General features: G+C 40.2%; 1 protein-coding gene across 1 annotated transcript in view; it reads right to left on the bottom strand.

Moving 5' to 3' along the window:
* Positions 1–7,298, bottom strand: part of GTF2B (general transcription factor IIB) — a 33,208-nt gene extending 25,910 nt beyond the window's left edge. The window contains exons 1-2 of the mRNA XM_074266307.1: positions 7,126–7,298; positions 2,726–2,832 (exon numbers count right to left, since the gene is read on the bottom strand). Of these exons, the coding sequence (XP_074122408.1) occupies positions 2,726–2,832; positions 7,126–7,142 (124 nt within the window). The 5' untranslated portion in view covers positions 7,143–7,298. The remainder of the gene's footprint in view (positions 1–2,725; positions 2,833–7,125) is intronic.
* Between the last annotated feature and the right edge of the window lie 7,550 nt (positions 7,299–14,848).

Raw genomic sequence — 14,848 nt, 5'->3', positions numbered from 1 at the left:
CCCAGGACATGTCAACTTCCTGTGGACTAGGGTTAGATTTATCTTTGCCAATATCAACAGTACTTAGCACACCATACATACACACATGTGCATGCACTTACATATGTGTACACAAATACACATGTGTATACAGTGTAAACAGAAGGCCTAATACCTCTCCTTTCCTACAGTTTCCTTTGGTGTCTCCCAAACACTGAGCTAGCTCTGGAAATGCCCGTGTCAGGCTCATTATCATTGTGGATATCCCTAGAAAATCTGTCAAGGGAAGACAATTTTTCCACAGCATTCAAAACTGGTTCCACATATGGATAGTGTGGTGGTGGCTAATGGAAGACCTTTGTTTTCTTGATGCCAATTCTTAGGCCAAAATTAGCACAAGCAACAGAGAATCAATCCATACTTTGTTACATTTCAGTTTCAAAGGCTGTGCTGAGTATATAATCATCTGCAAACAAAAAAATCAGGCATCAACACTCCCTTCACTAGTTTTGGCTTGTAGCCTTTTTAAACTAAAGAATTTTCTATCAGTGTGGTAGCTGACTGATTCCATGTTTGTCCTGGCTGAAGACATACTAAAAGCATTAGAAAGAGCACACGGCCCTTTTTTCACTCCACTGGTGATGGGAAAAGCTAGAAAGCAGTGCCCATTGTCCAGAAGCATTGTCCATTGCTTGCATTCAAGTAATCATGAAATTGATGTATTATATTAATGAATTCTGGGCAACCGAATTTTGATATGGTTTTTCATGAGCCCTCATGACTGACAGTATCAAAGGCCTTGGTCAGATCTGCAATGTTGAACATGTAGCACACCTGTGTTCTGCTCCTGGCATTTTTCCTGGAGTTGCTGGACAGTAAACACCATATTGACTCTTCCTTTGCCCCTTCTGAAGTCACACTGGCTCTCAAGTAGATGATCTTTTTCCAGGTGTAATGTCAGGGAATTGACTTGAACAGGAAGGGGAAGGTAGAAGAATGAAAAGTCTTCTGCAGAAGGAAGGACTTGAAGCCAAGAAATTCAGGAAGTAAAGGTGAGCAAAGAGGGGAATTCCAGGCATGAGGAGTAGTCAATGCAGTGATGGAGTCTTCAGTCTTCAGAACAGTTTATGAAGGGTTTTAAAGGCCAAACAGAGTAGTTTATATTTGATCTTGAAGGTGAGGAGCCATTGCAGTTACTGAATAAGAAAAAGACTATTAATTGCAACAGTCCAGGCAAGAGGTAATGGGGATGTATTAGAGAAGTGGCTGTATGGATTTACGTGAGAAGTTGTGAAGACAAAAAACAGCATATGAGGTGAGGATAAAGGAGCAGAGCTCACAACAGTGAGCCTGGGTAATTGAGTGCTAAAAATAGGGGCAAGCTTGGGCACGAGATAAGAGTTCTGGTTTTGATATCCCAAATTCGAGATGTTTGGAGGAAATCTAAGCTGTCCCAAGATGTAAGGTGAGAGACAAAGACTAGATTTATAGATCTGGGAATCAACTGCTCAGAGATGAAAACCAAGCTCCCAGTAGCTCACCAAGTAAGACAACAGAAAAGGAAAAGGGAGAAGGTCTGAGACAGAGCCTCGGGGGACACATCCAGTGTTAGGAAAAATGACACAGATAATGAAGAATCACTGATAAGGGGTATGGCCAACCAAGGGAATTAGAAAATACCAGTATTAAAAAAAAACTAAAGAGAAATGAGTGCTTAACAGTCCTGAAGAATACAGAGACCTCAAGAAGGATAAGGATGTAGACAAGAAACCAGTTTGCTGAGGGTTAGAATTGCATCAAAGAGGAGAAAGTGGAGGGAATGAGTGTAGATGGATCTTAACAGCTGAGATGAGAAGGGGGAAAGAAATAGACATGGGACAACAGTGCAAACAGGCGAATCAAATGATGAGTTTGGTTTGTTTTTAACCCTTTTGACATGAATAAAGATCAGAATCGAAAATTAAACAAAAACAGCAAACCCAACTTTCCTTTTGGGTTGACATGGAAGGGAAAATACAAGAAAAACTAGGGCTAGAAATCCCAAGTTTGAGAGAAGTAAACCAAGTACCCAGCTCACATCTTGATATGTCTCTCCCAGGTATAGTATGTCTGATATACATACAATATCTATAGTATACCAGGGAGTATGAGGTTGCCATCAAAAATAGGTAATATCAAAGCACAAGAAAGCAAATTCATAACATGTCAAGTTCCTCCACACAGCACTGATCTTATTCCAAAGGCCCCCCACCATGGGTCAAGATGAGACAGAACTCAAGTCACTCCATTTCATGCCCCTAACAGTCCCCCCCCCCCCATTACTTGAGTCTTAATTCTAGAAAACTAGAGAACTTGAAATTGGTTACAAAGTCTCTTCACTTTTAGCTTTTACTGTGAATTTCAGGACCAAATCAGTTACACTGTTCTTCATATGACTGATAAGAGACAGTACATTTGTATCATGCTGCTTCAAGTATCTTTGTTGGGCAGAATACAATGCTGACAAGAAAATGTTCATTTTTTATCTCTTTTGTCTCCAGAGGTGCCAAGTTCAGATAGAAAGGAATCCTGCTGGCTATAGGGACTTAGAAAGTTACCAATGCACAATACATTGCACTATATGTTTATTTGACAAACATTTCCCAATTTCATTTTAATCTAGTCTGGGCCCCCTCTTTGACACCTCTGTTGTACATCACAGGAATAAGCACTCTCAGGCTCAATAAAAACCCCAGGAAATACTCACCAACAACCAGTCCACATTCAGGACAGATCATGTCCCCAGCTCTGTAGTCTTCCACCAAAATAGCATCTGGATGGTTCGGACATGTAACTCTTGGAAGTACATCCAATCTAAATTAAAAAGGAAAAAAAAAACAAAACTATATTTATCTTCTTGTTTTGCAAGAAAAGATAAAAGTAAATGGGAGACTTTTGAATACCCTTCTACTATCATAAAAACTTACTTTATAACAAATGTACCTTCTAACTTAACAAAAACACTTATGCTACATTTCTTTATGGTCTTTTGTATTTACAAGTAGAATCCAAAGTATATTTTCTCCTAGAGCCATCTTGATCTGACACTGAAGATTGAGAATAATCCCACATTCTTAAAAGTAATTTTAAAAAATCATATCAAAAGGGAAGATTTTAAAATGTAAATCACTGTGTACACCAAGATTTCTTAAATTCCCACTCGTGTTCCCTTTTCACTCAAGACATTTTTACAGGACACCAAGTCAAATCTGAGCTGAGGTGTTTCTAGCAGCGTTTACGCACGCACAGGGCAAAGTGTGATCCTTGTGTGTTCAGAACCAAGGCTACAGTGAAATGCAACCTAAGCAAGTACTTCCAGAAACACATTGGATTCATTATGTATTTGATTTTGAATCAATTTTTGGTTGTTGCATTCAGAAAGCTGTTACCATTGTCCAATTTTTCATGACCTCCACATTCAGTTATGTGATCTCATATGGAATCACAACTCAGTTTTAAGAAGCTTTGCTTTAAACCAAGAATCTCAAAGACACAGTGTACCCAACCAGATTAAAATAAAAACACAACAAAACAGACAGCATTACATCTATGCAGTCAGCAAAGATGTTTTAGTGGCCCCTTTCTATCTGATTCTGACACCTTGATCTAGAGCAGCAGACTCCCAAGTAGGTGCCATAGGAAGTGAAAACAGACTATAGAGTGCATATGGTATGCAAATTCACAAATGGGATAGTGATGCAGTATCATAGTCCCACTTTTCCTCACATGCACCTACTTCTACTACATCATCCCACCAATACTTCCCCCCTCCCAGCATACTGAGTCCTTCCCACCCCAAATCACAATTGGGCAAAAGCTTACTAATTGGCCTCCCCACCTCAAATCTGCCATCCCTACCCTAAATTCATCTTCCACATACCTGCCAAAGTGATTTTCCTGAAATGCAGACCTGACCATGCACTAGCTCTCACCCCCTCCCTAAACTCTAGTAGCAATGGATATGAAGCTGGTCCTGGAGTCTCATCTGTAGAAAGGGGATAAATAAAAGCACCTACCTCAGAGTGGTCCAGAGAATCAAATGAGAATACTTAAGAAGCACTCAGCATCATAGTAGGTGCTTAATAACTGCTTACTTCCTTCTCTTCTTCCTTCCTCTATTGACTCAGAGATAGCAAGATTCAATACAAGTCTGTCTCTGACAGTTAAAAGTCCTTTACAAAATTGTACCATCTCATCTTTCCAGCCTTATTATTCCCCTCTTTAAAATTCGGCCAGAGGCTTTCTTCCTGCACCTCACACTCATAAATATAACCAACTAAAATATAAAAATGTGAACAAATACAGAAGTTATTAATATTCCTTAATCAAAAAATGAATAAGGAACTATTGTAAATAACATTCTGTGGAGTTGAAATCAGACTTTACTACTTTTTGTCCTGTACCTAATAAACATCAATGGAAAAAAAATTACTTCTGCTGAAATGTTGTTAAATTCATTGTTAGGACATACATAAAAATTTATGTTGCTTTCGTTAAAAAATACTAATTATTAATAGAAAAAGTTTTGTATCATTAAAATACAAAATATCATGTATTTATTTCATTATAATTAGTATCTATCTAATTTATAAAGTACACATTACACTAAAATCTATATACAAAAGTGCAAATATTAAAGATACATGCTCAAAAAACTTTTTGCTAATAAAAGTTTGGACATCATTGGTCTAGAGTACAAATAGAGCTTTACTTAAACACACCTGTTCGTAAAGGATCTGATGATTAACCACCACTACAAAAAGAAATTGCAAACTGTGTCAAGTTATAGTTAGGCAATTTAACTGAATTAATTCAGTGGCTAATTTTCCAGTATGTGAATTTTCCAGGTAATATGGTTTCAGTTTATGCCAACTGGTTGATACTCTTGTCAAAAAAATAACAATAAAAGAGAGAAATAAAGGAAAAAAAAAGCTAAAATGTTCATTTTGGTATTTGTCACGTATTCTAGTAATTTTACTTAGGTGGAACCAAAAATGTGGATAGATGACATTTAAGTTGAGCTCTTTAGCCATAAGATTTGCTAAAGACAGAACATTAATAATTTAAATCAAAAAGGTTTAAACATTCATCATATTTTAAAACTGCCTTCCCTAATCTCTTAAGACCCAAATATTATTGTCTCAATTATCACTTATATTCCATTTATAAATCCCTTTAGAAGAGAAATAAAAACTTTTTGAATAGCAAGTATCCCCGTGAATAAAAAACAAAAGTCATAAAAGACTAATGCAAAGTATTTTGGCTCTTCAAAGCTGTTACTTAATCTAACTAAAGACTTTCACAGGCTACAGCATCAAATATCTTGATGACTATTACTATATATACAAATACTAATACATTACTAACCTGGGCCGGTTTCAGCATTTATTCTCAAAGAATGCACATAACTCACAGTTTAGTTTTCAAAATTTCATAGACTTTTCACTGGAATCACTAGAATTCAATCACTTACAAATGAGGAAACTGAGGCCTGGTGACTCCCAGCTCACTGTACTATATTCCAATACAATTTTGTGTCAAAACGATAACGTAAAAAGATGATTCTGATTATTCCTGCAAAACTTAAATGTTCTTTGAATTATACTATTAACTTTTCTACTCCATTCTCTTTCTTCACCACAAATAAAAGGTAAAAATCTCCCTGACCTGTAATTAAAACTATCACGAAAGCACAAAAAACATTAACAATTACATACCATCAAAAGATAATGGGGAAGGGACGCGGAAGGGAAAGAGAATCTGAGGTAGAGAGGTCCATGGTAGAGAGCAACAGGCAGCAAATGGCCCCTCAATTTCCCACCTTGTTCTCGGTTCCAGGATCCGGGTCTCATCTACACTCCCTCCCGGGGCCCAGCCCAGGTCTGTCCACCCAGGAGGTGAAATCCGAGTCAATGCGGAATGCAAAACCACCTCACTCTTTTGGAGAACATAGATCTTTAAGAAAATTAATAGCTCAAAGGAGCAACGTAAACACATTCAGGTTTCCCAATCTCTCTCCTTTCTTAGACGAAGGTCCTAATTCAGGAGAAAACGATTGGGGGGGAGGGGGAAGAGCCTTTGATCCACAAACTATATATACACAGCCCTCCTTAGTGATGGAACAGTAATTAATACTCTTTGATTGGATGGGCAATCCACACAGTATTCCAATATTTTTCAACAAAAGTCAGTCCCAAATGTCACCTAAGATTAAGAAAAGAATTTAAACAGCTACGGTGAAGTTTTTCGTTTTGTTTTGTTTAGTAATTGCTAAGTAAGTGGCCGGGTTAACAAGCACAACTTCACCGGGGAAGGCACGAAACGCATTAAGCAGATTGGATTGTCGAGTGTTTCTCCCACGCCCTCACCTGAGGGCCACACCCACTTCCATGATGAAGGTAGTGGTCATCCCGAGCCCGGCCCGGCCAGGTTCGCAGCAGAGCCCGTAAACAAGGAGATCCGGGCCCTGCAGCCAGCAGCCGCCGGCAGCTTTCCTGGAGGAAGAGGAGACGGCAGGTGCCGGGACACGGATACCCTGATGCTCGGGCCGGGCGACGAGCCTATCATTAGTCCGTGTCACCAGCTCTCCCCATGGGAAAGTCAGCGTGACTCAGTTTCAACTTCTGCTCAAAGGGCCCACAGCGGCCTCCGGGGGACGGGGACTCCTCTGGGTCTGCCCGGGGGTTTGGGCCCGGATGCAGAGGGCCGTGAGTCCGGGCGAATGTTTACGTGACGCCGGACCGCCGGGACTGCGCTTCCCCCTCCCCCAAAGTGGAGCTTCCCCAAATGGCCCGCTCCGATTTTTGGCAGATTTCTCTCTCGTTTGTTTCGGTCTCGGCCGCGACTTTCGGAGGCAGCTCCCTCGGCCCGGACTGAGCCCGAGACCTGGGGAGAGCCGGAACCGAAGCCAGGCAGAAAGAGATAACGTCCGAGGGAAGCCCCAGAGCGGGCGAACAGAATCCCCCGCCTCCCTCCCGGAGGCGCCTTTGTCCGGCCCCGCCTCCGCGGCCTCGCTTCCCCCGCAATGCCGCCACGGCGATCCCCTTACCCCCGGAAGCCGCCCCACAGAAAATTCGCTGCCGGCCGCTTTCGGCAGGACTTACTAACCGGCTAGTGGACGCCATTTTGACGGCGGCCGCGGCGACGACTTCAGAGACTCCAGGCAGAGTTGAAATAGGTAAGACGAGGCAGAGAGAAGGGAAAGACTACTACAGGCTGCCGCAGGCGCCGCCGCTTTTATAGACTGACAGCGCGCAGCCGTAGTAGGGCGCGCGGACTACGGAGCGGGAGACGAGCCAAGAAGCTCCACGGTGCACATGCTTCGACTTTTCTTCCGCCTGCGCGCATCCGGTGTAATTAACTCGGCCTCTCCGGGAAGTCAGCTGACTCCACCCGAGTGAAGCTTGTAATGAATGAAAGCAGGAAAAAGATGTTGGAGAAAAGCTTTTGCTGTGGTTCCTAGGGCTGCATTTCGTGAATCTGCTGAAATTAGACCCCGTAAGGGCAGTCCATAAAGGGCCCCTTTATTATCGAGGACCCCAAAGAACGTTGGTTTATGTGGCTTATAGCCATCGCTATTTTACTATTCTAGAGATTTAAAATGATACTTCTTTAAAAATGTTTACAAATTATGAAAATAACAATCTTATTACATATTAGCATCAATCAACACTTATGGTGTAATTATATACTAATATGTTAATTTGTAAATAACCTTAATTCTGTGTGTGTCAGTGTGTGTGTGTCAGTGTGAGTGTGTGTCAGTGTCTGTGTGTGAGTGTATGAGAGTGAGTGTGAATGTGTGAGAGTGTATGTGTATGAGAGTGAGTGTGTATGTGTGTGTGTCAGTGTGAGTGTGTGTCAGTGTCTGTGTGTGAGTGTATGAGAGTGAGTGTGAATGTGTGAGAGTGTATGTGTATGAGAGTGAGTGTGTATGTGTGTGTGTCAGTGTGAGTGTGTGTATGTGTGAGTGTGTCTGTGTCTGTGTGTGAGTGTATGAGAGTGTGTGTGAATGTGTGAGAGTGTGTATGAGAGTGTGTGAGTGTGTATCAGTGTATGTATCGGTGTGTGTGTGTCAGTGTCTGTGTGTGAGTGTATGTATGAGAGTGTGTATGTGAGTGTGTGTATGTGTGTGTGTCAGTGTGAGTGTGTGTATGTGTATGTGAGTGTGTGTATGTGTGTGTGTCAGTGTGAGTGTGTGTCAGTGTGAGTGTGTATGTGTGTGTGTCAGTGTGAGTGTGTGTATGTGTGTGTGCATGTGAATATATGAGAGTGTGTGTGAGTGTGTGTCAGTGTCTGTGTGTGAGTGTGTGAGTGTGAATGTGTGAGAGTGTATGTGTATGAGAGTGTGTGTATGTGTGTGTGAGTGTGAATATATGAGTGTGTGAGAGAGTGTGTATGAGAGTGTGTATCAGTGTGACTGTGTATCAGTGTCTGTGTGAGTGTATGAGAGTGAGTGTGTGTAATGTGTGAGAATGTGTATGAGAGTGAGTGTGTGTGTATGTGTGTGAGTATATGTGTGAGTGAATATATGAGAGTGTGAGAGAGTGTGTATGAGAGTGAGTGTGTATGTGAGTGTGTGTATGTGTGTGTGAGTGTGAATATATGAGAGTGTGTGAGAGTGTGTATGAGTGTGTGTGTGTATCAGTGTATGTGTCAGTGTGTGTGTGAGTGCATGACGTGAATGTGTGAGAGTGAGTGTGTGTGAATTGTCAGTATGAGTGTGTGTCAGTGTCTATGTGTGAGTGTATGAGAGTGACTGTGTGTAATGTGTGTGTATGAGAGAGTGTGTATGTGTGTGAGTGTGAATATATGAGAGTGTGTGAGAGTGTGTATGAGAGTGAGTGTGTGTATGTGTGTGTATGTGTGTGTGAGTGTGTGTCAGTGTCTGTGTGTGAGTATATGAGAGTGAGTGTGTGTGAATGTGTAAGAGTGAGTGTGTATCAGTGTGAGTGTGTATCAGTGTCTGTGTGAGTGTATGATAGTGAGTGTGTGTAATGTGTGAGAATGTGTATGAGAGTGAGTATGTGTGTATGTGTGTGAGTATATGTGTGAGTGAATATATGAGAGTGTGTGAGAGAGTGTGTATGAGAGTGAGTGTGTATGGAGTGTGTATCAGTGTCTGTGTGAGTGTATGAGAGTGTGTGTGAATGTGTGAGAGTGTATGTGTATGAGAGTGTGTGTATGTGAGTGTGTGTATGTGTGTGTGAATGTGTGAGAGTGTATGTGTATGAGAGTGTGTGTATGTGAGTGTGTGTATGTGTGTGTGAGTGTGAATATATGAGAGTGTGTGAGAGAGTGTGTATGAGAGTGAGTGTGTATCAGTGTGAGTGTGTATCAGTGTTTGTGTGAGTGTATGAGAGTGAGTGTGTGTAATGTGTGAGAATGTGTATGAGAGTGAGTGTGTGTGTATGTGTGTGAGTATATGTGTGAGTGAATATATGAGAGTGTGTGAGAGAGTGTGTATGAGAGTGAGTGTGTATCAGTGTGAGTGTGTATCAGTGTCTGTGTGAGTGTATGATAGTGAGTGTGTGTAATGTGTGAGAATGTGTATGAGAGTGAGTATGTGTGTATGTGTGTGAGTGAATATATGAGAGTGTGTGAGAGTGTGTATGAGAGTGAGTGTGTATCAGTGTGAGTGTATATCAGTGTCTGTGTGAGTGTATGAGAGTGTGTGTGAATGTGTGAGAGTGTATGTGTATGAGAGTGAGTGTGTATGTGTGTGTGTCAGTGTGTGTGTGTGTGATAGTGAGTGTGTGTAATGTGTGAGAGTGTGTATGAGAATGAGTGTGTTTGTGTATGTGTGTGAGTGTGTGAGAGAGTGTGTATGAGAGTGAGTGTGTGTATGAGTGTGTGAGTATCAGTGTATGTGTCAGTGTGTGTGTCAGTGTCTGTGTGTGTGTATGAGAGTGAGTGTGTGTAATGTGTGAGAGTGTGTGTGTATGAATATATGAGAGTGTGTGAGAGTGTGTGTATGAGAGTGTGTATGTGTGTGTGTGAATATCAGTGTATGTGTCAGTGTTTGTGTGTGAGTGTATGAGAGTGTGTGTGAGTGAGTGTGTGTATGTGTGTGTGGAGGAGGATTTGATATGACATGTGACCTCAGACACTTACTAGCTGTGTGATCCTGGGTGAGTCACTTACCTCCTATTTGCTTCAGTTCCTCATTTAGAAAATGGGGACATGCTGGAGAAGGAAATGGCAAACTGCCCCAGTATCTTTGTGAAATAAACCTCATTGATAAAAATCTATAGAGTAAGGCAGAGTTGGATACAACTGAATAACAAAAAATATTGTGACAAATAATATTGTTATATAATCAGTAAACATTTAATAAGCACTAACTGTGCTAGGCACAGTACTAAACACTAAGGATATAAAAGAGACAAAAGACAGTCCCTGCCTTCAAAGAGCTTTCTAATGGAAAAATAAAAAAAGCAAACACTATCCAGGATAAATAAGAATAGTTAGCAGAGGGAAGATGCTAGAATTAAGACAAATTGGAAAAGGCTCCCTGTAAAAGCATAATTATCACTATTTTCCAAAACAAAACAAAATTAGGGAGACATGGCAGTTTAGCATATTTTGCAAATCTCTTTAATGTCTGGTTTAAATAGAAGATGGCTGGATTCTCTCCCTGCTTCCGCAATCTTTGAGTACCTTGGAAGTCATAAAAGTTTGTACCTAGGTGCAAAGGACAGACCATTCATAAAAAATGTTTACATTACAGAAGTTTACCTATTTATAACAGCAGGAGAAAGGAAGGAGGAGAAAAAATTCACCTAAAGGGAGTGGCTTGGGGTGGGGAGAACAAAGTCTTGGAGAATCAAGGTGATGGCAAAAATCCCTCCTTTTCCTTTAGGAACTTCTAGACTGTGAAGTCAGATAGGATGGTAGGTTTATCTCCAGGGTCCGAGCTGCAGTTTCTCAGCCTAGTACAGACTGTCTTAGATCCCAAGAATACACAGGAAGTCCAGCTTGGGATGCAAACCACAAATTAAATTAGCTGGGAAGGAGGGGCATCCTTGACACAATCAAGGCCTCCTGCATACTCTAGGTCCAGTGTTTTTGAAAATACTAAAAAAGACAAGTTCAGAATATTGGGGTGCATGGACCCCCAGAATATATCAGAGTTCTAGATCTATTATGAGCCAGAATGTGAAACAAGGTGCTAATTAATGCTTATGTACTTAGTTCACACCTTTAAAGGAGTTCACACATTGGACGTCAGGCCTTTAGAGAGCATATATAAGGAGGAATTCACAAGGCCACTCTTGGACTTCCGGGAGATTCACAAGACAGAAACCCACAAGCCCACTCTCTGGGAGGAGGAGCCAAGATTCATTCCAACTTCCACCTTTGTGCTGGCTGGAGACATTGGGAGGATGAGAGACTGAAGCTGGCTGGAGACATTCAGAGAGAGCTCTCGGAGCCAAGGAGAGAGATAGGCCTCTAAGAAAGAACTGGGCCCAGGAAAAGAGACAAGACTCTGAAGGAGACAATGAAGGATCTGGACTTTAACTCCTGGCTGCATTTGGGGTTATTACACTGAACTGAAACGAAGGCTGCCTCCAGAAGCTCCCCAAGAAACCTGCTCCCAGAGAACGATTACAATTTAGAGAAGAGAACATTACACAGATCACGGATGTCCCAAAAGAATTTGGAAGCTTCGATCATTTCTAAGTCAAGAGGGAAAATTTTATTATAATTGTAATACCACTTAAAGCGGGCTAAATTCCAAAGAAGGAAGATGTCAATAAGCAGAGAGCAAGCAGGTAAATTTATAGGGATTTAGGGAGTACAGAACAAAAAATCAGAGCAGGCTAAATGACATCATGGGATTGAGGTTCACATGATTGGTGGGAAGTTTGATAATGACCTTTCTTTTTTTTCTAAAATGAAGACATGCTCGTTGTCTGAGTCCAGACTCTTGAATGTTAAAGCAGATGTCCTTGGAGCATAGTTTGGAGCAAAAAAGATAACAGGCCTAACTCCCTTTCTTTCACAACACTCTCCAAGGTCATGTCACATTGCTTGCAAAAGCTACATTCCTAAGGTCATTGACTATATCATTCCCATGACCAGTACCTTGGGGCTTTCTTCAAAAGTGTTGGGGTCTTTACTACTGTTGGGGTTCCCAAGATATCAAGAGGACTCTTTTACATCTCATTGTATCATTTAGAATTGAAAGGACTCTCAGAAGCCAACTAATCCAAACTCTATGTATTAAAGATGAAGAAATGAGATTGTGGGAGGGAGTAATGTTTACATAGATAGTAAATAGCTGAACTGGGATTCAAACCTAAGATTTTCACTCCAAATATAGCAGTCTTCACAATGCCATGTTTCCATGGCCCCAGTTGCAATGGAAGGCGACATGTGACGATCTTATTTCAATTCAACATTTATTACAGACCTGTTCTGTGCATACAGACCAATGAAAAACATAGAGCTCCTTGCCAACCATATAATTTTGTTCATTGGTGTCAATGAAATGTGGTTAGTTTGTTATTTAATAATAATCATTAATAAATTTATTAACATTTTACTTGTTCTGAATGTCAGTTGTCTTGGGTAGCAGAGGAAAGCATGAATGAGATAGTAGAAATAACCTTGGATGAAAAATCAGAAAGCTTAGATTCCTGCCTTTTCCAAGAGAAAAATAGTCTTTAACATAGGAGTTTGCTTCTTCAAATCAAATGCTTTTTTTAAATAGTCAGAAAATAACAAGCACTGAAGGTTTTTAGGATTTTCCACTCTTCTAGTCAACTGTAAAAAACTAATGCTCAGTCAGACTGACAAGGGTGTGATTTATACAGCAAAATAAAATGATAAAATTCATTTGGAGGAAAAAAAGCCTTAGATCTAGGAACTCAAGAGATCTTGGGGAGAGGAGTGGGAATGCAGGGGAAATTACAAACATTAAATTACGATCAATAATTATCAAAACTGTTTTGGCATTAGCTCTTGACATTGGAGTCAGGAGAGTTTGAGTTCAAATTCATTATTGAACATTTACTAGCTAGGCAAGTCATTTAAACTCGGTGTCTCCAAAACAAACAAAACAGAAAAAACACATGAAAAAAAATAAACTATTTTGGTACTGTTTGAAAAATAGAAAAGTTCAGTGGAACAGCTTGCATAAGGAATCACTGGCAATAATGCTACTTGGTTTTTGTTGTTGGCTGTGGTTCAGTTATTTTAGTCATAAAATATTGTGATATTTGGGGGGTTTTCTTGGTAAAGATACTGGAGTTATATATCATTATATATCATTTCCTTCTTCAGCCCATTTTACAGCAAGTAATCCAATAAATGTTAAACGTGTGCAATTCTTCTATACATATTTCCACATTTGTCAGATCTTAAAAGATCCAAATTAATATGATATTAAAAGTAAAAATAAAATAGGAACAATTGAGATTGTTTCAACCTGATTTGTTTCAACAAGCTATTGATAGCAAAAATTTAGGAGAAGGATTAAAGACAGATAGGAACACACAATGTCCCCATTTCTAAGGACATTTAATCAACGTAAATTGATCTCCATAACAAAATGATCAAAGGACCTAGGAAGCACCTCAACCAGAAAATGTTTAATTTCCATGTCAGGTACAAATATAGTACATTAAAACACAGCATTTAATAAATATTGAAATTCATGAATTCTTAATCACTGACTTATCATCTCCTGGAGTTAAAAAAAACAAAACAAAAAAAAAAAAAATAGTTTTGCAGAAAACACAGAAGAGACCCAAGGAAGCCAGGTCATCTGGAAGACTTTACAAAACTAGAAGGATAATGAACAGAAAAAAATAAGATCCACAAGAATTCCTATAACAAGATTTTCTCTATCAATGAGATTCATATTCTAACACCACAGTCCTCAAAGTTATAAAAATGGCAACAAAAAAAAATAAAAGAAGGAAGAGCTGCACTAAACCAAAAATCTACAGGTTTGCTGTGTAGATACTTAGTTTTGAGGATTCTGAGGAATCAGTATTAAATTCTTGTAGGGAAAATCATGAATGAAGAAGAAGAAGAAGAAGAAGAAGAAGAAGAAGAAGAAGAAGAAGAAGAAGAAGAAGAAGAAGAAGAAGAAGAAGAAGAAGAAGAAGAAGAAGAAGAAGAAGAAGAAGAAGAAGAAGAAGGAGGAGAGGAGGATGAGGAGGAGGAGGGAGAAAATGGAGGAGGAAGAAGAAGAAGAAGAAGAGGAGGAGGAGGAGGAGGAGGAGGAGGAGGAGGAGGAGGAGGAGGAGGAGGAGGAGGAGGAGAAGGAGGAGGAGGAGGAGGAGGAGGAGGAGGAGGAAGAATGGCTATTGGCCAATGTGGTTAGTTTCTCCTTGCTACAAAATCTTTATAATGATAAGCTATACCCATATGAAGAATATAATCAATAAAAGCTTGAGAAGAAATCAAGTTAGGCTCTTGTAAATTATGTTTTACAGCAGAGTATATCATCTCAGTTTATTCAATTTTTATTTGTATCTTTTGTTTTTACATCAACTTCATTTCTGAACATATCTTCTCACACCCAAACCCCTCTTGAAAGTCATCTCTTAGGGGCAGCTGGATGGCGCAGTGGATAGAGTGCTAGCCTTGAAGTCAGGAGGGCCTGAATTCAAATCCCAAATCTTTCAAAAGAATGATAAAGGAAAAAAAAAATCTAGTCATGGAACTAACCTATACATCACCTGAGTCAGACAAACTTGCTGCTTTTCCTCCCTCTCCCAATGCATATACAGCAACTGGGGGTGGTGGTGGTCCATAGTGTATAGAGCACCTGCCCTGGAGTCAGGAGGACTCATCTTTCTGAGTTCAAATCCAGGTT

This window comes from Sminthopsis crassicaudata, chromosome 4 (assembly GCF_048593235.1).
Source record: "Sminthopsis crassicaudata isolate SCR6 chromosome 4, ASM4859323v1, whole genome shotgun sequence".
Lineage (NCBI taxonomy): Eukaryota > Metazoa > Chordata > Mammalia > Dasyuromorphia > Dasyuridae > Sminthopsis > Sminthopsis crassicaudata.
The sequence above is the reverse complement of the archived record's forward strand: the minus strand, read 5'-3'. Positions and strand labels throughout refer to the sequence as shown.